The following is a 22,288-nucleotide window of genomic DNA, read 5'->3' on the forward strand; positions in this document are numbered from 1 at the left end:
AGCTCAGATAATCCCTTTCCTTCCTCTTTTTGCCTTCCCCAAAACCCAAGGAAGCACAAACCGACCCCAAACAAGCACATGGCAAGTGTTGGGCTGAGATTGCTGTAAAAACACACGATTTAGTTCCATTTAAAGGCCAACTAATCTGCAACTGGCTGCAGTCAGGATGGGCACAGATTGGGAATGATTAGGGTTAAGGAAAAGCCTGCAATCCTGGCTGCAATCCTCACCAGCCAGAGGGATGCAATCCTGGCTGCAATCCTGGCTGCAGTCCTCACCAGCCAGAGGGATGCAATCCTGGCTGCAATCCTGGCTGCAATCCTCACCAGCCAGAGGGATGCAATCCTGGCTGCAATCCCTGTCAACCAGAGGGATGCAATCCTGGCTGCAATCCTCACCAGCCTGACGGATGTCTGCAGCTTGGGTACTCACCACCTCCACAGATCACGGGAATATTCCCCCACCACTTATCCAGCAGCTTCCCAAGCTGACTTCTGGGACAAACCCCTGCCCACGCTACGACCCAACACCAAAGAGCCTCAGCGACACCACCCAAGCATGGATTTAAGGAAGACTTGGCCATAGAGCTCTTCCGTAAGCAAGCAGTAAGCACAGCGATCTGGAATTCCCACTCCTTTCTCCAGTGCTTTTCCACTCTGATTTGGCTGCAATACTCACCCCAGTGAAGGGACAAGGGAAAACCTGGAAGATGCCTTCTGCTCCAGATCATTTACAAACAGCCCTTGTCTCTGTGCTTCAGAGAGGGAAAAAGCTTCCAGAGGAGCTCAGGGCAGCAAATTTGTCAGACAAACTCCCTCAAAGCCACAGTGTAGGGCCTGGCACTGCCTGCCAGGAAGGTTCCATGCAACATCCCAGGAGCACGTTTTGCCAACACCAGCACCTCCTGGTCAGAAGCATCTCCGATGGGAGAGAGTTCCATCAGAACACTTCCTGCTGGTGAAGTGCACGGGTGGGCAGGAAAACCAACACTGCCAAGCTGAAGGGGCTCTGAAAACAACACCCAGGCTACCCCTCACCTCTTTTCCTAAATAAAATTGAGGTAGAGCTGCTGGGTGGCCGAGGAGCAGAGCAAGCACCTCCCAATTACAACATATCTGAGCTGGGTGTCAAGTACAGGGGCTCATTCCCTAAAAAATCTGCGTAAAACCTGCACAAATGCACACAGACCTCAAAAAGCTTTCCCTGCCAAAATCAGAATCACAGCAAAAGGCACAGTTCCCTTCCCCTCATTCCTCAATGTTGTTTCTGCAGTGCTCCCACTGACAAGACTCCCACCCCAAACACAAGGATACCCTAAAATCAGCCCATCCCGCTGCACACCTCCAGGATTGGCTTTTATACCACATTTCTGCCTCTCTCGTGTGCATGGTGCAGGTCTTCTGCCAGGAAACCTCAGCAGTGGCCAAGAGATAAACTAAGCCATAGTGCAGATATCAGCAGATATGGTTGGCAAAGAGACTTTGTGTTGGGGTTTTTATGGAGAGAAAAAAAAACCCAACTAATTGTAGCAGGTTCAGTTCGTAAACCGGGCAGAAACACCAATTAAGTGTAGTGGTTTGGTTCAAAATATCCATTACTTACTTATTTTCCTTCTGTGAGATAAGAATTAGGAGAAAGCAAAGCAGGCACAAAACTTAAAAGAATAGAAAGAAGTTTATTAACAGACCTAAAAGAAAGGAAAAAAAGTCAGACCAAACCTTCAGAACACTTCTCCTCCCCCCACCTTTCTCCCTTCTCCCACTGACAACGTAAAAAGACAACCCCTGGGATTTTCAGTCAGTTTACCACCTCTATAATAACCTTGTTCAGTTCACTTAGGGAGAGGAGTCTCTTGCTCATGCTATGGAGACACCTCCACAAGAAGTTCTCTCGTGGCTTCAATGTCACAGCAAGACGGCTGCCCGGGCTGGTTCTCCGCTCGCACGTGAGAGTCCCTTCCCCCGACTTAACAGCTTTCCCACAACTGCTTTCGAGGGTCCAGTCTTGAGCTAATGGGGTACCATTGTAAGGATGAGCTGTTCAGAAGCAAAGGTTCTCTTCACCCATCTCTGCGAGCATCTTCATCTCCAGGAACAGAGGCCCTTCTCCCCTGGGAGCAAAAAGGGTCCTCATCACTTTTATCTCTCTCTGTTCAAGCTTATCATCAAATCACAGCTACTTCAACATTTGCTTGTTTCAGCACAGATACTTTTGCTCACAATTGCAGTTTGAACGCTCCACCCTCCATGCTTTCATGAAATTACAACGGGTACTCTGGTGTATCACAGTCCATCACCACCAGAGCTTTACAACAGAATTTCAGCTTTTAAGCTTGAAGCATCTCCTCTTTCTCCTCTCTCGGGGTTTCAGCTCTTCCTTCTTCACTGACTCCGGTGTCTTCATGGTGTTTTCTTCACGTTCTTCACCTTCCCTTCTCCTCTGACTCAGGAGAGGATTGATGTCTGCAGGCTTCATCTGTCCTGGAGAATCTTACAGCACTAAGAGAGTTCATCTCACCCAGGCCTTACAGCTGGAACTTGCCTTTTGCTGTTGGTCACCTAATTTCTGCCGGGTGGCGGCCGGAGCTTATTTCGGTGTAGCATTTTATTTCAGCAGCCCCACTGGGCGGGCCTGGCCGAGCCGCGGGGCTGCCTGCAGGAAGCAGGGCTGCAGGGGCTGCCTGCACGGAGCAGGGCTGCGGGGCCTGCCTGCACGGAGCAGGGCTGTGGGGGCTGCCTGCAGGAAGCAGGGCTGCAGGGGCTGCCTGCACGGAGCAGGGCTGCGGGGCCTGCCTGCACAGAGCAGGGCTGTGGGGGCTGGCCCGCATGGAGCAGAGCTGTGGGGGCTGCCTGCACGGAGCAGGGCTGCGGGGGCTGCCTGCACGGAGCAGGGCTGTGGGGGCTGCCTGCACAGAGCAGGGCTGTGGGGGCTGCCTGCACAGAGCAAGGCTGTGGGGGCTGCCTGCACAGAGCAGGGCTGCGGGGGCTGCCTGCACGGAGCAGGGCTGCAGGGGCTGCCTGCACGGAGCAGGGCTGTGGGGGCTGCCTGCAGGGAGCAGGGCTGTGGGGGCTGCCTGCAGGGAGCAGGGCTGTGGGGGCTGCCTGCAGGGAGCAGGGCTGTGGGGGCTGCCTGCAGGGAGCAGGGCTGCAGGGGCTCCAGGGTGGCTGTCTCCCGGCCGGCCCGGCCTGCACTGAGGGGCTGTGCCGGTGTCCAGCGAGCAGAAGCAGCTGAGATCTCAGCCAAGCCGCACCACAGCCGACCCGGCCGGGCTGCACCAAGCAGAGCCCAGCCCGGCCCTGCTGGGCCGCACCGCGGGCCCCCAGTTAGCTGTCCAAAAGCCGAAAGACAAAAGAGCTTTCCCGGGCTCTGGTCGTTCTTAAATGTGAACCACAGAGGCGTGTCAAGCTTCTTAAGTGGCTTTAAAAAGTTGCCAATATTCAAACTAGCCAGTTGATAGGTTCTGTCGGGTCTAGAGGAAGCTGTAAGCACCTCTTTGCAAAGAATCACTTCCGTGGCTGGTGGAGCCCTCTTTAACTAAAAACCCAAACTATGCTAAACCATGACACTAATGTTAAAAAAATTACCAGCAAGCACTCCCACTCCTCCCACCACATCGTGCTATCTCCTCTGCACCTCTGGAGAGGCCAGGGTGGCCCTGGCTGATAAGGATATCAGCCCTGCAAACATGGGCATCCAAGCAGCACCAGGAGGCACTGCTTTGGGGCTTCACCTGCTCCACCATCCCTCAGCTCTGCAGGGCACAGGCAGCTCCCTGAGCTGGTGTGACACGGAACTCACTCCCACCCTGCGGCTCCCCAAAAAGGGCTTTCACTCCTCCCCTTCCTGCAAGAGCAGAATTAAAGGAACTCGGCGTGGGGAAAGTATCTCAGTAGGTGACCAGAAGGAAATGCTCTAAGAGCGTGTCCTTGGTGGCAGCTGAGCCAGCACAGGGACACTGGTGTCCCTCACAGCCCAGAAACCAAACCACCAGCTCAGCAGCTTCAGCAGAGCCACTGCTGCGCTGGGTTCTGGGCACAGAGCTGGGAATGGCTGTGGGAGCTGGATCCTGGGCACAGAGCTGGGAATGGCTGTGGGAGATGGATCCTGGGCACGGAGCTGGGAATGGCTGTGGGAGATGGATCCTGGGCACGGAGCTGGGAATGGCTGTGGGAGATGGGTGCTGGGCACGGAGCTGGGAATGGCTGTGGGAGATGGGTGCTGGGCACGGAGCTGGGAATGGCTGTGGGAGATGGGTGCTGGGCACAGAGCTGGGAATGGCTGTGGGAGATGGATCCTGGGCACAGAGCTGGGAATGGCTGTGGGAGATGGATCCTGGGCACGGAGCTGGGAATGGCTGTGGGAGATGGGTGCTGGGCACAGAGCTGGGAATGGCTGTGGGAGATGGGTGCTGGGCACGGAGCTGGGAATGGCTGTGGGAGCTGGATCCTGGGCACGGAGCTGGGAATGGCTGTGGGAGATGGGTGCTGGGCACGGAGCTGGGAATGGCTGTGGAGAGCTGGATCCTGGGCACGGAGCTGGGAATGGCTGGGGGAGCTGGGTGCTGGGCACGGAGCTGGGAATGGCTGTGGGAGCTGGGTGCTGGGCACAGAGCTGGGAATGGCTGTGGGAGATGGGTGCTGGGCACAGAGCTGGGAATGGCTGTGGGAGCTGGATCCTGGGCACGGAGCTGGGAATGGCTGGGGGAGATGGATCCTGGGCACGGAGCTGGGAATGGCTGTGGGAGATGGATCCTGGGCACAGAGCTGGGAATGGCTGGGGGAGATGGATCCTGGGCACGGAGCTGGGAATGGCTGTGGGAGATGGGTGCTGGGCACAGAGCTGGGAATGGCTGTGGGAGATGGGTGCTGGGCACGGAGCTGGGAATGGCTGTAGGAGATGGATCCTGGGCACGGAGCTGGGAATGGCTGTAGGAGATGGATCCTGGGCACGGAGCTGGGAATGGCTGTGGGAGATGGGTGCTGGGCACAGAGCTGGGAATGGCTGTGGGAGATGGATCCTGGGCACGGAGCTGGGAATGGCTGTGGAGAGCTGGATCCTGGGCACAGAGCTGGGAATGGCTGTGGGAGATGGATCCTGGGCACGGAGCTGGGAATGGCTGTGGGAGATGGATCCTGGGCACGGAGCTGGGAATGGCTGTGGGAGATGGACCCTGGGCACGGAGCTGGGAATGGCTGTGGGAGATGGGTGCTGGGCACGGAGCTGGGAATGGCTGTGGGAGATGGACCCTGGGCACGGAGCTGGGAATGGCTGTGGGAGATGGATCCTGGGCACGGAGCTGGGAATGGCTGTGGGAGATGGATCCTGGGCACGGAGCTGGGAATGGCTGTGGGAGATGGATCCTGGGCACAGAGTTGGGAATGGCTGTGGGGAGCCGGGCTCTGCACATGGAGCTGGGAATGGCTGTGGGAGATGGGTGCTGGGCACGGAGCTGGGAATGGCTGTGGGAGATGGGTGCTGGGCACGGAGCTGGGAATGGCTGTGAGAGCTGGATCCTGGGCACGGAGCTGGGAATGGCTGTGGGAGATGGGTGCTGGGCACGGAGCTGGGAATGGCTGTGGGAGATGGGTGCTGGGCACGGAGCTGGGAATGGCTGTGGGGAGCCGGGCTCTGCACATGGAGCTGGGAATGGCTGTGGGGAGCCGGGCTCTGCACATAGAGTTTCCAAAAATGCCAGAGGAAGCCCCCCAGTCACCCTAGTTTGTTGTTTTCTTTACTTTCCAAACTAAAATGCCAGAGATCCAGACATGGAAAATCCCACCAAGGTTTTGGGGCAAAAACTCACCAAGACTTTCAGCTGCTGCTGAGCTTATCACACCAGTGATATCACACCAGTCATGGAAGGTCTGGTCCAGATCCTATCACCTCCACAGCCATCAGGATAACCCAGGACCTGGGCCAGGCCTAACTCACGTGCTCGGTGGCTCATTTTTAAGCAAGAACGAACAAGGCATGACCACACACAAGGTTCATTTGACAAATGCTGTTTACTGCACAAGAAATAAATGCACTGCAGCAGATGAGAGCCTCAAGCAGTCATTTTTCTCATTACAGCGTCTGCTTTCAAGTTTTTACTGGTCCTTCAGCCCTTGGGAATTGTGTTAAATGATCAGCATAAAGATCAGCCACAGTCAACTCGTGTTTATCTTTTCTCACCACCACATAAGGACATAATAGCACACAGGGCACAGAGAGTCAACATTAAAACTCAATTCTTATTCCTAAACCACCGATTCCCATCTCATTTACAATATTCAGACTGGTTAAAAAATCCTGGTTTTCCAGACTGCAGACTTTAGGGATGCATTTGCTTCAAGCACAAGACTTATCCCATCTTTCCGAGATTGAGGGTGGGTAGAACAGCTCACTTCCAAGAATTTTTCCATGCTGCAAGCATCTCTCTCTTCTGCAAGTTACTGTCAATGTTAATGTTTTCAGTACCCAATAAATTTCCCTCAGAGATAGCACATGAATTACAGTCCGTGACCTCAAACATCACTCTAAAGTCATCGCACTCCTGACTTCTTGCCAGCTTTCAAACAATGCTCAATTATAGCCCAGGATCTCTGTGTGGATGAGGCATTTCTCAGGGATAGATATCTAGATGCAGGAACTCTTTCTGGATGAAGTATTCCCTAAGGATAGATATCCGGATGCAAAGCCCACATGGTTGCATAAATATATTTTTTCCCTCTATTTTAAGGCACGAGAAGAAAGATAAAACTTCATATTTAAAATCTGAACTCTTGCTTCTCAGCCCTTGACTGTGAAATCCTCAGTTCAACAACCACCTTCCTACAGGTTTGCGTGGAGGCAGGTTCCAGGTGTGTGTCCAGTGCAGATGTGGACAGAGGTTCCTCCAGTTCCATCTTTTCCCTGAACAGGACACGCAGCTGCCTCTGCACAAGGCAAACAGCCAATGCCAGCCAAGAGCAGCAGCTTCTGCAGCCTCCTGAGACCACCCAGAACGTTATTCCGTGACAAATCCATGCTCAGCTCTACAATCAGCAAATCCTACTTCTGGGAGCAGTCACCCCCCCCGGGGCAGTGGTCAGTGGAGGCAGCTGCCTGCTTCCAGAACAGATTCCAGTGGGCAGGAAATCGCTACTGGAGAGCAGAAGGAGGGAGCATGAACTTGAGTACTGCATACAGGGTGCCTCCCTGACCTCCACCACCCAGGAAACGATCAGATGGTCCTTGCAGAACACGCTCCTGAGGAGTGTGGAGGTCAGCAATCCTGGGAAGAGCAAGTTTTCCATAAGAATTGAGGAAATGGAGGGAAATGCAAGCAGCACAGCAAGTTCTGTCAGCAGCAGGTCCAAGGGGCAGTGTGGCACAGTGCAAGACCTTTCCCATCCCTTACACCACCACCCATAAAATAAAAAATGTTGGCAGCTGGCATTCCAGCTGCTGGAGATGCCAAGAGCTTTATTTAAAACAGAATTCAAGAGTTAACCACTTACTGGGCCACGACTGGGACTGAGGGAGCTCTTGGATCAAATCCTGCAGGTGCCCAAGTGATCTTGGCCAACACTGTGGGGACAGGCCTGGCACATCCCAGCTGCTCCACTGTGAGACCCAGTGTCCTTCTGCATTGAGCCTCAGTGCCAGCACAAGGGGGAATGGCTTCCCAGTGCCAGAGGGCAGGGCTGGATGGGATATTGGGAAGGAATTGTTCCCTGGGAGGGTGGGCAGGCCCTGGCACAGGGTGCCCAGAGCAGCTGGGGCTGTCCCTGGATCCCTGGCAGTGCCCAAGGCCAGGTTGGACATTGGGGCTTGGAGCAGCCTGGGACAGTGGAAGGTGTCCCTGCCATGGCAGGGTTGGACAAGATGCTATTTCAATTCCCTTCCAATCAAAACCATTCCATAAATCTGTAATCCAAGACATGCTCTGGGATCAGGGTTCAGGGCTGCACATTTTCTGCAAAAACCCTACGGATATTGACTGTGGGTTACCAGGAACAGCCAAGAGAGAAGGGAAAGTCATTGACCTTCACAAGGGACGGCTCTCACGCATAGACAAGGATGAGTTGCAGCTTTCAGCCAATTTCCCAATGCTCAGACCAGACTCTCAGTGTTATTTCAGTGCACTGTGTTGCAAGACAACTTGCATGGTGCAATAAATGCTCAGAGGTTTTAATGCAGAAATATTTGAGTTGTTTCAGCACAATCTGAGTCCTGCCCTTCACTCCCATCCCCTTCGTGCTCCCCTGGCTGCAGCCAAGCCTGGCCATAATCCCCCTGCACAGGACACCTTCACAGCTCCCAGGAACACGCAGCTGCCATCCCACCCCTTTCCTCCACGCAGGAAAGGTTCACATCCACAAAAGCAGCATCAGCACTTTATCCAAAGTCACTCCTTCCCATTCCAGCAGCCACTCTGGGAAGTCAAAGGGCTTCCAAAGCAGCCTGCTGGATGCACAAAGGCAAATAAGCAATTGACAGAATCATGGAATGGTTTGGGTGGGAAGGGATCTTAAAGCCCATCCAGTGCCACCCCTGCCATGGGCAGGGACACCTCCCACTGTCCCAGGCTGCTCCAAGCCCCAATGTCCAACCTGGCCTTGGACACTGCCAGGGATCCAGGGGCAGCCCCAGCTGCTCTGGGCACCCTGTGCCAGGGCCTGCCCACCCTCACAGGGAACATTTCCTTTTAATATCCAATCTAAATCAACCCTCTTCCAGCTTTAAGCCATTCCCTCATGTCCTGTCACTCCAGGCCCTTGCACTCCCTCTCCAGCTCTCCTGGAGACCCTTTAGCTGTTGTTTTTTCATGAGAAAATCCCCAATTTTACACGTTGCTTGGCCAGACAACTCCACAACCCCCTCAGCTGCTCAGGCTCCTGGGAAGCAGCAGCATTGTGCCAGGAGGTCCCAAAATACCTTCATAGAGGACATTAAAACCCTCCGACCCCAAGAGCTCGTGTCCAGTAGCTCCCAGTTCCCGTCACAGGGACAGTGCTGGGAATGGTTTATTTTTAGCCCTCAGCAGCTTTCATTTCCGTAAGAGCCGCATCCAACACTCCCTTCCACAGAACACCTCTTCCCCTGCCTCTCCAACAACTGCAAAACCAGACTGTTGGGACAGAATGGAGGGTTCTGGCTGCTCATCAGGATAAATCCCACCCGAGGAAGGAAGCAGAGAGGTACCACACACAGGCTGGGTGCTTTGCCAGTGCAGGAAAACAGGGAAACCAGGAGAAGCAGAGAGATTTACCACACATCCCAGCAGGATCCGTGCAGTGATCCACGCTCCCAGTGAGGTGTGAGACAACAAACAAACACCAGAAGTGCAGCCAGCACCACAAGGAACCCAGCTCTCCAGAGCTTTTCCAAAGCTTTTCATCTTCTCCAGCCAACAGCAGGGAGATGAATGTTGCTCTCCAGTTTTAAACTCTCATGTGGTGAAGAGCACCTGTTTATACAAATATTTAAACAGATACAAGGCCAAGTTTGGCCTAGAAGCCACTCTCTGCATTCATGTGCTCCTTGAATGACTCCAAGAAGTGACTCATGGCCCCTCTCTCCAGCAGAAGGACCCTCAGCCCTGGGGGTCTCACCCTGGCAGGTTCAGCAGCTGGAAGGATTCCACCAAAGGAGCCCAAAGCATGCAAGGGAGGACACGGGAAGTGTCCCAAGAGAGAAGGAAGAGCTCAGCTGGTTTCCAGAGCACGATTTCATGAAGGGGACAAATAAAGCTGTGACCATCCTCCTCTTTTCTTCCCAAGATCCACCAAACTGCTTGAAAACTCATTTTTCTTACCTTCTCTACCTATTTTTATTTCTTTAGTCTTCTGCAGGAAGAAAAGCATGTTTAAACCTTCATTTTTGTATCTATTTTTATGTCATCAGAGATTTTTAAAAATGCTGTAAGTGGAGACAGAAGCCAGGCTGTAGGGAATCCTCCCATATGAACATACTCCAGGAGCTGGACTTAGATGATCCTTGTGGGTCCCTCCCAACTCAGGACATTCCAGGATTCCACGATATGAAGGAGCACAGAGCAGGGAAAAGCAGCACGATGCCCTTTTCCCAAGCGAGGGAGCGGGATCACATCGCATCCAGGCTCACTTAAGCTAAGCTGTTCCGACTCCAACACTTGCACACGGGAGCAGATTCTTTTTATAGAGACCTGGCACGGCACAAACGCTTCTCATGAGGTTGTGTTTAAGGGATAAAGGTGCAGCAGCAGGATGTGCCCCCACAAACTGCCACCACAGGACTGCACTGATCCCACACAGGGATTTTAAGCACCTCTGCTGGGTTTACGTCAAACCAGCAGTTCCATAAATAAACCGATCTGTAAACTAAGACAAGACTAAACCTAATGGTATAATGGTCTATTATATGGTATAATGGCAATGGTATATTCTGAATTTGGAAATTAAAACTGCACCTTATGCTGCCAGTGGTGTTTATGTACATGCTCCATGGGACAAAGAGCTCACTATATTTAACTTATTTCCTTTACAAAGCCAGTGGAAAACAGCATAAATATTTGAAGGATATGTCAAACAAAACTCTAATTCCCTCTGTGCCTCACTTCAGGGCAATGCCAGACTTAATACTGGTGTTTTAGCTACTTTACAAATTATTCCTTCCTTAAACTACAGAAATTGTAAATCTTCATGGAAACATTTTGGACCAAGTTGCCAACATTAAAACCTCACTACATTAAGGCTAAAAGAATTAGGATTGTTCAGCTTGGAGAGGAGAAGGCTCCTGGAAGACCTCAGAGCCCCATGGATCTCCAGACCCCTGTCCCAGTGCCTAAAGGGGCTCCAGGAGAGCTGGAGAGGGACTGGGGACAAGGCATGGAGGGACAGGACACAGGGAATGGCTTCCCACTGCCAGAGGGCAGGGCTGGATGGGATATTGGGAAGGAATTGTTCCCTGGGAGGGTGGGCAGGCCCTGGCACAGGGTGCCCAGAGCAGCTGGGGCTGTCCCTGGATCCCTGGAAGTGCCCAAGGCCAGGCTGGACATTGGGGCTTGGAGCAGCCTGGGACAGTGGGAGGTGTCCCTGCCCATGGCAGGGGTGGCACTGGATGGGCTTTGAGGTCCCTTCCCACCCAGGCCATTCCATGATTCTATGATTATGTTCCCCCCCAGCCTGACCGTGTGACACCCCCAGGCCCAGCACAGCAGCCTTGTGACAGAGGGAAGCTCCTCACCACGATCCCACTGCTTCCTACAAATGCATCACTGCCTCCCCGCAGCATCCACAGGGATTCCTCCCTAAATCTCTCCATCTCCACTGCTGGCAGAACGTGACTTTCACAACCATTAAGCCTGTTCAGGTGTTGTGCACTTGGAAATCAATTGTACAAATCCTGATGGGATCAATCCCGTTCTCATGGCATGTGCTTTGTGCTTAAATTAACCTGCAACATTCCAAAAACAGGGAATATCAGCTATGGGCAGACAGAGGTTTCATTCCTGCACTGCAAAGGCACCTTAGGGCTGCAGTTGTGCAGCAGAACTCAATCCAATCCAGTAATTATAGACCTTATCCCGTGCTGGGATACAGAGCTGCAGCCTCTGAAGGTACTTACAAGTGATAATTCCAGGCTGGATGTGTGCAGCTGTAAGGAGGGAAAAACGGGCTTGTTACAGAGCAACAAAGCACAAATTTCTAGACCTCTACAAGTCAACTTTCAAATTTAAATTTCCATGGAGCTTGCATCCATAGGTTTTTCCACTTTGAAGCAGAAGCCTTTACTGCTTTCCTTGTGGTGAAAAGGAATGGGACAGAGAGGGAGAGGCAGATGCCTCACCCAGCGCATACTCTCTGTTGACCCACAAAAAAAATGCAGGTTCCTGCGAAAACAGTTCCAGGGCAGCACCCAGCTGGGACATCCCAGAGCCTGCACAGGCAAAAAAATACGAAAATTCCTGTCCATCAGCTCCTAAGCCAATCCCACTGCTAAAAGGATCAGAAACACCACTGGGTCTTTGCCTCCCCAAGTATTCCAGCAAAACACTGTACTTACAATAAGCTTTAACAGATAAAAGCCTGATAGAGGAGTAAAGCACAGCTTAATCCCATGAATTTGGCTTGCCAGTCCTCAGGCTGTCCCAGTGTCAGGCAGTTCCTCCCTCAATTCAGAGTGCAATGGAAATGGAGGATGGTCTGTGAAACAGCCTGAAGGGTTCAGACACAGGAATCACCAGGGCTCCCCTGGCACTGACAGGACAAGCCATTGCCAGGACATGGCTTTTCCTCACCCCCATCAGCATCCAGAGAGCTGAAGGCAAACTTACTAAAAGTGTCAAAAACCAAATAAACAAAGAATGGTCCATGAAATGTGTCTGGAAGGCACCTCAGGAGGCCTCAGGTCCAGCCTCCTGCTCTGAGCATCTGCATCCAGATCAGGTTGCTCGGGACCCTGCCTGTCCACAGCTGGAATAGTCATGAGATCCCTGCACCTCTCCAGAGCCCTATCCCAGCATTCAGTCCTCACTCCCAAGCCAGCACATTTCCATGTGTCTGTGCAGGATTTCCCATGTGCTCTATGATATTAAGGACCTGGGTTATCCTGTCTCCTCCTCTGTTCCAGCCTCATCCTGGGGGGCCCCAAACCAGACCCACAGCTCAGACAGGGCACCCCAACGCAGAGCACAGGGGACAGTCCCTTCTCTTAACACTTCTGCTAATGCAGCCAAAGCCACCACTGACCTCTGGTGACTCCTGGTCACCTTCTTGTCCCCAAGGGCTCTTCTGCAAAGCTGCTTCCAGCAGCAACCCCAGGGTAGGGCTGGTGTTTGCCCCTGCTGAACATCACGGGCTGCCCATCACTGTGCTGCTCCAGCCTGTCATGGTCCCTCTGAAATCCAGACCTGTGACCTCTCTGCTCCACTTGGCATCACCCACAGCCCGGCTGTGAGGGTGCTCACCCATTAATAACCACATTACACAGCAAATACTGTGACTAATGAACTGTGATCTTATCACAGCTACCAAAAACCAATCAAATTATATGTGCTCCTAACCAATTCCTGAGAGGATATAGCTAACTGGAGCACCACCCCAGTTTCCAAAGGGGGTCCTGCATGTTGTGTACAATTCCAAGTGGGAGCTGATAGCGCACCATGTGTGCCAAATGTAAATTATGCAGTTTTAAGATGATTGTCACCTTTGTACCATCACAAAACGGCTTTTAGTTTGAGCACTCTCTTCCTCCTGCTTATAAAAACTCCATCCCAGCAGAGATGCAAAGCCAGGGAGCCCATAGCAGCCTCTCCCCAGCACAGACCACAGAGACGCAGCTGACAAGGAACGGAAAACTCTGCTGGGATAAAATAAAGCCATGGAATAGTTCCACCTGACCACACACTATAAACCTGCAGTGCCTTTTGCTCCACAAGCCCTGCTGGGAAACATCACAGTGGCAATTTGGGAATAACAAACAGCGGATAAACAGCATCCAGCATCAGTCACAGGAACGTGCGTGCTTGGAAACAGCAAGGATGGAAGGTCTCAGTCTTCCAAGAACAAAGGATGGGGCTGCTGGAGAACACATCCCTGACACCAAGCATCACCCAAGCACTCCCACACAGAGCCCTCCAAAAAGGGCTTCAAACCAAAGGCTGAAACAACACAGAATCACAGAATCTCCTGAGCTGGAAGAGACCCACAGGAACCATCCAGCCCAGCTCCCGGCCCTGCCCAGACACCCCAACAACCCCAGCCTGGGCATCCCTGGCAGCGCTGTCCAAACGCTCCTGGAGCTCTGGCAGCCTCGGGGCCGTGCCCATTCCCTGGGGAGCCTGGGCAGTGCCCAGCAGCCTCTGGGGGAAGAACCTTTTCCTGAGATCCAACCTAAACCTCCCCTGACACAACTTCATTGACTCCTCACGAGCTGTGGGTACAGCTGCTGCCCCCACCTGCTGCACAGCATCTCCCCATCTTGAAGACAAAAATCTGCTTCTTTAATCTTGTGGTCTCCACTCCTGCACAGCCCTGGAAAGGAGGGGCATGTCTGTGTCCCACTGCCATGAGCACATCCCAGTCACCCATGTCCATGCTCCAGCCAAATCCACCCAAACTCACCCCATCTTCCGAACCAGGACCGGTGTATTTTTCACACGCTTCCAAGAAGAGCCACCGCTCCTGACAGTTGCAGAAGACCTGAAAAAAAAAGTTTGTGGAACCACCCCTGTGCATTTCACAGGAAAAGAGAAACTTCAAAAATCGTGAAGATTTCCAGAGCTGGGGAATTAGTTGCCATGGATATTTGCTGCTGTGACAAATACTCTGATTCTGTGCTGGGCTGAGTGACAGGCACAAAGCACCAAGTCAGCTGGGAAGAGCAAAACGGTGCGGCTGGAACACAGCACGCACAGCCCCGTGTCTCTGGGAGCATCCCTGGGGGAACAAAGCCATGGACCTGAACACATCACCAGCACCAGGAGGCCAAGTGACTCCCCAAAGGAGCTTTGCTCCCTTCCAGGCTACCAGTACCAGCCTCTGCTGTCACATCTGAGGCTGTACCACGGGAAGGAGAGGTCACTGTCCTCTGAGAGCCCACCCAGCCACAGAGCTCGGGTGTCTGTGCCAATCAGCCAGCCTGAAGTGAGAGGATCTTGCTCACACCAGCAATACACAACCAGCAGGCTCCAAGGACAACATATTCCTGCTCTGTTTCTTATAAAGTTCCTCGAAAAAACCTGCTTTAGCTATTAATAACAGATTAAGAATCACTGCTTTGTGTTAAAGAACGAAAAGAGAAAGGCACTGACTCCCACTTCACCATATTTACCCCCACATGCATTGCAGAAGCTGCTTTAAACAGCCACGCGTGCCCAGACAGTGCTCTCATCCAGAAAGATTTGGAGAATTAAGACTATTTTTAGGGAGTGAAGCACCTCCCCCTGAGTCACTGCAGGGACATACATGTATCCGGTCGTGATTCAAAGCAGAAATAGCCTTGAAGAGTTAGATAAAAATAAAAAAAAGCCAGGAAAGTGCATACTAACACAGTTTGGTGTGAAAAGAAGGGCAGGGAAAACACAGGTGACAAAGGGTTTGGCTACAGTCAACAGTGCTAACACAGCAACAGCTCCATCAGCGCCCATGTCACGATGTGACCTGTGAGCAGCTCCAACCCCACAGCGATGTCTCACAGCGAGGGGCAGCATCACCTGCAGACAGCACAGGCCAGGTACAAAACAGCCCTGCCAGGAGCCCTGGCTTGCAGAGGGGGAAGCAAATCCCAAGTGCCTGGAAGAGGACCAAAGAGGAGATCAGTTCCCATTTGTTCTGCTTTCATCACAGAGCTCCACTGGCACGCAGTCCCACGCTTCCCATCTGCATGTTTAATTCCAGCGTTGATCCGTTCGCAGCCCAAGGCTCAGCACTGGCCCTGCACACACGGCTGTGAGTCAGCAGCCACTGCCCCAGCACCACACACATATCCAGCTCTGTTTTCCTCCAGCTTCAGCTCTGCCTGCCCAGCCCGCAGCCGGCAGACAGGGGAATATTATGTCATTAATTATTAAACAAGCTTTTTGATCGAAACCAAACAAAGGCTGATGTAAAGTGTAGAAAGATCCCTGCCACAGTGCTGTAGGAACTGCTACAATAATTGAACGGTATAATGAGGACCTGAAGGGATATTTAACACCTCCAATTAGTTCAGGTTTGGAAGCACTATCTTATTTAGGGATAAATCTCCAGGATGCTGCCTGCCCTCCTGACAGCAGGCTAGGACAACTCACATTGCAGGGTGCAACCTGAGCTGTTGGCCATCAGCTGAACAGACCTACAGGGAGCAGAGGGCTCTGATATCACTGATAACATTTCAGGTACCTGAAGTTACCGGGCTGAGTTACCCAGCTACAACAATTGATACACTAGCACGAAAGACAGAGAAGCTCAATAGTCTGACCTGCTGCACCATAACTCAACCTACAGATAATGAATGTCATCATCCTTCAGAGCTGAGTTCAGAGCACACTGCACTGATTGCAAACTCCTTTTCAGGGGAAAATGAGGCAGGATACAAGACATACTGCATGGAAAAGCACAGCAGGTTCCTCACAATACTCCTGACAAGAGGGATCAGCTTCTTCCCTGGTGACTCACTGTGGGTAGAGAGGATGACAGGATATACAAGCACCAACTTAAACCTGTAATTGGAGCAAGCCAAGTCGGAGCTGAATACGTATTTCCCCGGAAAAAGACAGGCAGGGGAGCTGCCAGTCACCTCAGGAGGCAAAGGACAGCCATCCTGCTCCTGGAACACGACAGCAGACGGACCAAGGGTTGGTGAGGGTCTTCCAGGAGTGAGCACAGCCGTCGATGTCCTGGAGCAGGAGCCAGTCCACACCAACCTCTGCTGAAAAAGGCAGAGCTGAGGCAGCTCCAGCACCGTGTGGGAGAGACACAGGACCGGACACGACTCCCTGCCCTTGCCCAGGACAGCAAAGCAGAACACCAGTGTGTGCCCCAGCAACAGAAGCTGCACCAGGGGTCACCAGAAAGGGGTGACAGGCACCTCACTCAGGTAAGGACCCAGGCAGATGGGCCCAGAAACACTCTGCAAACTGCTCCAAGAGTGAAAACTGCAGTGTGAGCCAAGCTACCTGAGGGATCCCCACGAGACCAACCTCGAGACAGCAGCACAGGCTGCTGTGCTTCCACATGGATCCAGAGTGCTTTGCCCCATCAAAGTTTAGTTCTGCACAAGACAAACCAGTCATTCCTTCTACAATTCCATCAGATGAAGTATTTGGCCAGTATAGAATCATGGAATGGTTTGGGTGGGAAGGGATCTTAAAGGTTCCACCTTCTGCCGTGGACAGGGAGACCTTCCACTAGACCAGGCTGCTCCAAGCCCCGTCCAACCTGGCCTGGAACACTTGCAGGGATGGGGTGAAGGATTACATCAACCACATATAGCCAAATGAAGATGATAGGGATAGAAATAAAGCGGAAAGATGGTTTGTGGCTCTTGTTGCAGTTTGCAATCAGCAAACAGAACCAGGCAACAGCTGTAAAACCCCTGACCCAGCACCAATAATCAAGCCACGATGCAGACATCCTTAAGGACAAGATCCCTGTCTCACACCCTCCTGCAGAGTCAGCAGCAGTTGCTGTTTGGAGTCAAGAGAGCCTGATCTCCTCCACAGCACTAAACTGGGAGCAGAGCAATCCAGCCTGGAACCAGCAGCCCAAAGAGCATCACTCACTCAGCCCCACGGCACCCCTCGAGTGTCACGTGGACGTGCAGTGTCCCCACGGAGCTGTGCCAGCATCGTGTCCCCAGGGACACAGCACAGCAAGGAGCTGCCTCCAGAATGGGCAAATAACAAGGAGCAACAGCAAAGCACCATATGGATCCAGAGAGTGCCGTGGGAAAACAAGCTGACTGGGAACACCAATTACTCATCACTGTTTAAAAACAAGTAGCTCAAAGTCACCAGGAGCTGCAGAGCTGCCCTGGAAACCTGCGCGCTCCAGCACCCAAAGAGTGACAAACAAACACTTCAGGACTCGTCTGCAGAGGGACAAGGTGTCACAAAAATCATTCCAGGAGAGCGTATTGCCTCATTCTATTATGTACAAGCTAAACATAAGGAAAAGTTTTCCCCTCCAAGGGTAATCCAACACTGGAAGAGGGGCCTGGAGAGGCTCTGCAATCTCACACCTTGGAGATTTCAGGGGCTGGAGCACAAGTACGATGAGAAGCAGCTGAGGGAGCTGGAGGGGCTCAACAGGGACCTTCTGGCTCTGCACAGCTCTCTGACAGGAGGGTGTAACCAGAGAGGGTCAAGCTCTGCTCCCAGGGAACCGGGGATAGAAGGAGAGGGAACGGCCTCAAGTTGTGTCAGGGAAGGTTCAGGTTGGCTACTGGGAAAATTTCATCATGGAAAAGGGTGGTCAGGCACTGGCACAGCTGCCCAGGGCAATGGTGGAGCTGCCATCCCTGAAGGCATTTAAAAGCCACATGGATGTGGCACTGCGGACATGAATTAGTGGTGGCCTTGGCAGTGCTGGGGGAACACTTGGATCAGAGGCTCCCAGAGGTCTCCCCTGGGCTCCCTCAATCCCCCCACATCTCTGTCATCAGCAGTGGTTTTCAAGCTCCTTCCTGAACTCCCCACCTCAGCTTTCAGTGGAGTCTCAGCACAAGAAACAAGAAAAACCTCTCTGGGTTGTGCTCAAGCCCTTACGATGCCAACCAAGAGTTAACTGCTGGATAAACAGAGCTGGTGAAGAGCTGCTCTGGGAAACAGGGCTTCTCCAGGGAAATGAGCTGCAGGATGACCCAGACAAGACAGCTAAAGTGCCCCAGGCACCCATCACTGCTCTAGGAGGGAAGTTAATGCTGCTTGATAGAGAAGCGTTTCCCTTCCCAACAATGACCACACCACACACAGCACGACACGGTTTTCCCCTCTCCATTTGTCACTGCTTTCATTATTACAGCCCGTGCCCACACAAAGCGCTGCTGAAGGCTCTCCAGGCCCCCAATTCACCTGTACCCAGCTTCAGCCCATCCCACAGAGGAGCCAACACATCCCAGAGCTCCTGGAAAGGTCAAGGAGCTGCTGGGAGAACAAAACACTCTCAAAGCATCCATGGTCACATGAGCCAACACCGATCTTCGATGAATTAATACTCACCTGAAGATCCTCTCTAATCTCCTTGAAAACACTTATCTGTTCAAGGTGATTAAATTCTCCCGTACAGAGCCGCTAATTATAGATAATGATACATCTGAGTGGCAGCCTGCCAGAGGAGTTCAGAGAGAGAGTTTGGACCATTAGCAAGTCAAGCAGACTAGTCCTGCATCCCCAAACTGCCTTCCCATGCCAGCATCACTGAATCAGCCAAAAAACTTGGTCAAAAACAACCTAAGAGGAACAATCAAGGGCAAGTAAAACAGTTCAACCGTATTGCTGTGGATTTAGGAGCTTCCTAAACCCACACACCTCACTCCACAGGAGGGTAGTGCACAGGAACTCCTCAAGAATTCCTCAGCAGTTGTTATTTTTCACAGGTTCAGAGCAGGGAATACAAAGCAAAGGCACATGAAGTTTCCCTGGCAGCAAGACCTGATGTCTTCATCGATGCAGCAAAGCTCCAGGAGGCTTTAAATGCTCCATTTGGGAGAACCGCTCTAATTAGAAGCTTTAATTCAGCAAACTGTCCCCGTGAAACCAACTGGGCAGCAAACAGGCGTTGCACTTGGCTGCTGGAGCAAACCCCTCAGAACAGCTCCAAAGGATGGCACAGCACCCACCCACACACCAGCACAACCGGGGACACCAAGGGGACACCCAGGATTTCAGGAGCTCAACTCTGCAAACCAAAATCCTCCCAGGCAACGTGACAGGCTGGGGTTTAAAGCTAAAGAGTGAGCGGCAGGAAATCCAAATGGAACAAAAAGCTTCAACCTGGAACGAAATCAATCCACGCAAGGAGGCGGCTTGGGCATCACGGGGCAGCTTTCCCAGTTTAGATGATTTTAGCAGACAAGCAAAATGAAGTTTCTACAAAGCTACTCCCGAGCAGCCACAGCTAAATCAGGTGAGCTGCAGAGTTACAAAGGTGACAACACAAGGAGAACACAGCAGTTTCCCTGCAAGGGCAGGAAAGGAGACTTCTGGCACAGACCTTCTGAGCTGGGAAGAGCACAAAGAGCCAGCAGAAAGCAAGACCCGTGACTCTCAGAATGCCAGAGACCTCTATAGAATATAGACAGATAGACAAATATAGATATATGCTCTTTATCAGTGAACAGGCAGCAGCCCGACACCTGCCTGGCTCCTGTCATGGAGCTAGAATTGATATCAGAACAGAAATCCCAGTTTTTACCCCAGACTGTCTCCCAGATGAGCAATTCAAGCTGACACAGCCATTATTTCAGAGCGCTGGTTTTGAAGAGTATCATGGAGGTTTTTCTCCACTTAAGAAAGACTTCACCACGTGTTCTGCACTGTATTTTTGTACTCCTGACTCACAACCAAATTAACTCAGTTGTCATCAAGCCCAGCGATGAAAAGAAGCACAAAACCCTCCAGCATCCCTTTTCCCAAGCAGTTGCTGAACGTCTGCCCTGCCTGAAAGCTCCACAAAGTTTCAACTCCTTCACATGCTGCTCAGAATAATTTCCTTGGGTGTTTATGTTTGTTGTTTCAGCCTAAAACAGATCAAATGGTCTTAAAATAAACCTGGTTGTTCCCATCTAAAATAATTGTTGAAGAAAACCATTTGTTTGCTCGTGACAGACTTGGCATCAACACATAAAAATAATATTCTGACATGGTTACAAGTGGGGTGTTAAACTCCAACAGCCTTTTTGAGCAGAGTTAAAGCATTCCAGAAAGGATTACAGTAAATTAGCTGAATTACTGAGAGGCAACTACATTTTTGGGGGGAGGGGAGGTTATCTGGCTTAAGTTCTTTGAGGGTTTTCAACAACTTCAAGTAGATAAACACATCATTTACCTTCTGCACTGTTACCTGCTGTGGTTCAACCCCAGAACCCAGGTTCCTGGTCTCTCTTAGAGCTGGAAGAGCTTATGTTCACACCTGACATGGAGCTGGAGCTCTGGGATCTGCTTCAGGCTACGTGTCAGCAGCTGGAGCTGAGAGGTAATCAGCTGATGAACTTTATGTCGGGAGGAAAACAGCTTTGGCATAACCTTTACAGAGAATTCCTGTCTCAGGGGGTTTGGCCCTTTAAAGACTTATTATTTTATGGAGCTCAACCATCTCTAATATCCAAGATTGTTTCCTTGTCCTGAAGTACAAGGAACAAGTACAAGGAGCAGACAGCATCTGCTCCACAACACGGAGGGTGACAGAGCATTTGTGTTCCAAGTGACAAGAATAAACATGATCCAAATCACAGAATCCCTGAATGGTTTGGGTGGGAAGGGAACTTAAAGCTCCTTTCATTCCACCTCCCTGCCATGCACAGGGACACCTTTCTAGAGCATTAAAACACCAACATCCACGTTTGTATTTTCACCACTCAAGTGAGACAAGCAGCACAAGAGAACCTACAAAGCTGACACTGCTTTGGATTCAGCCTCGCAGCCTCGGGGTGTCTGACACGCTCCTCGCTGAGCCCACAGCCCGTCTGCACAAACCCACCGCGTCAGACAGCGCAGGGAGCCAGGCACAGCTCGGAATCACTGCTGGAGCTTCCTTCGTCCCCCAGAAACGCAGCCCCCAGCCTGGGCTGACTTCCCAAGCCCAACATTCCCAGCACATCCCAGGCCATCCTTCCACCGCCACCGCAGCGCTCGCAGCCACTGGCACTGCTGGGGGAAGGATTCCCAGGCTCTGGCAGGGAAACAGCAGGAGCAGGTTACACAGCTAAGGGAGGAGGGTTCGGCTTGTTTGGCTGAAGGTTGCGATTTGGGCAGTTGTAGCAGCCGCAGCTGCTGCAGCAGGAGGGGAGGGATGGAGAGACACAGGGATGGGAGATCCAGGGCGCTCGATCCCGGGGCCCCGCTGCCCCGCACCGGGCCCCGCCGCGGCTCTGCAGGATCAAAACCCGAGTTTGGCTTTAAAAGCGGGAAAAAAGCCCAAACTAAGCAATACGAGGCGATTTTCGATGTGCAGCAGCGCTGCCCCCGCAGTCCGGCCCCCCTCCCGGCGGCCCCTGCCCGGCCCCCGGCCCCGGTACCTGTAGTAGCTGAGCAGCCCATTGCTGAGCACGAACCAGCGGCGCTGGTAGCCCTTCAGGTAGTTGGTCCACTTGAAGAGCCACCCCTTGTAGGTGTCGGAGCCCGGGGGAGCGGCGGGCGGCCCCCCCGCCGGGCCCCCGCCGCCGCGGCCGCCCGGCTCGCCGCTCATGGCCGGCAGCTCGTGGCAGGCCAGGCAGGGGACGGCGCTGAGGAGCGAGACCAGCCCGCGGGTGCCGCCGCCGCAGAGCGCGGCCGCCTTCCCCATAGACCCCGCGGGGCCCGGCCGAGGCTCCGCCGCTCCCGGGGCGGCCCCGGCCCGTCCGCACCGACCGGGGGCGGCGCCGCCGCCACGTGACCGCCACGGCGAGAGGAGGGGGGTGAGGGCGGGGGCGGCGCGCGCCCCCCGGCGGCGGGGCGGGAACAGCGCGCGCCGCCCCCGCCCTCCGCCTCCCTCACCCCTCCCCCGCCATTTTGACCCCCCGCCGCCATTTCGTGCAGGGGGGCTGAGGAGGTGGGGAGGGGGGGGAGGATTGAAAATTATCCCATATAAATCTTCCCGTAAAAAATTCTCGTGGGTGCTGCCTGCCCCGCTTGGAAGTAAAGCCCCATCCTACTGTCCTGCTC

The 22,288-nt window shown here is 52.8% G+C and overlaps 1 protein-coding gene across 5 annotated transcripts in view; it reads right to left on the bottom strand.

The window, feature by feature from the left end:
* OSBP2 (oxysterol binding protein 2) overlaps positions 1–21,981 on the bottom strand; it is a 97,235-nt gene extending 75,254 nt beyond the window's left edge. For 2 of the 5 annotated variants that reach the window (XM_039560921.1, XM_039560920.1), the window contains exons 1-2: positions 21,664–21,979; positions 14,070–14,147 (exon numbers count right to left, since the gene is read on the bottom strand). In XM_039560921.1, coding sequence (XP_039416855.1) covers positions 14,070–14,147; positions 21,664–21,929 — 344 coding nt within the window. In that variant the 5' untranslated portion in view covers positions 21,930–21,979. Of the gene's footprint in view, positions 1–14,069; positions 14,148–21,663 lie in introns of all 5 variants that reach the window. The other 3 variants (XM_039560923.1, XM_039560922.1, XM_039560926.1) reach the window with 2 other exon arrangements.
* Positions 21,982–22,288: the final 307 nt, after the last annotated feature.

The sequence above is a fragment of the Corvus cornix genome, chromosome 15, assembly GCF_000738735.6.
Source record: "Corvus cornix cornix isolate S_Up_H32 chromosome 15, ASM73873v5, whole genome shotgun sequence".
Taxonomy (NCBI): Eukaryota; Metazoa; Chordata; class Aves; order Passeriformes; family Corvidae; genus Corvus; species Corvus cornix.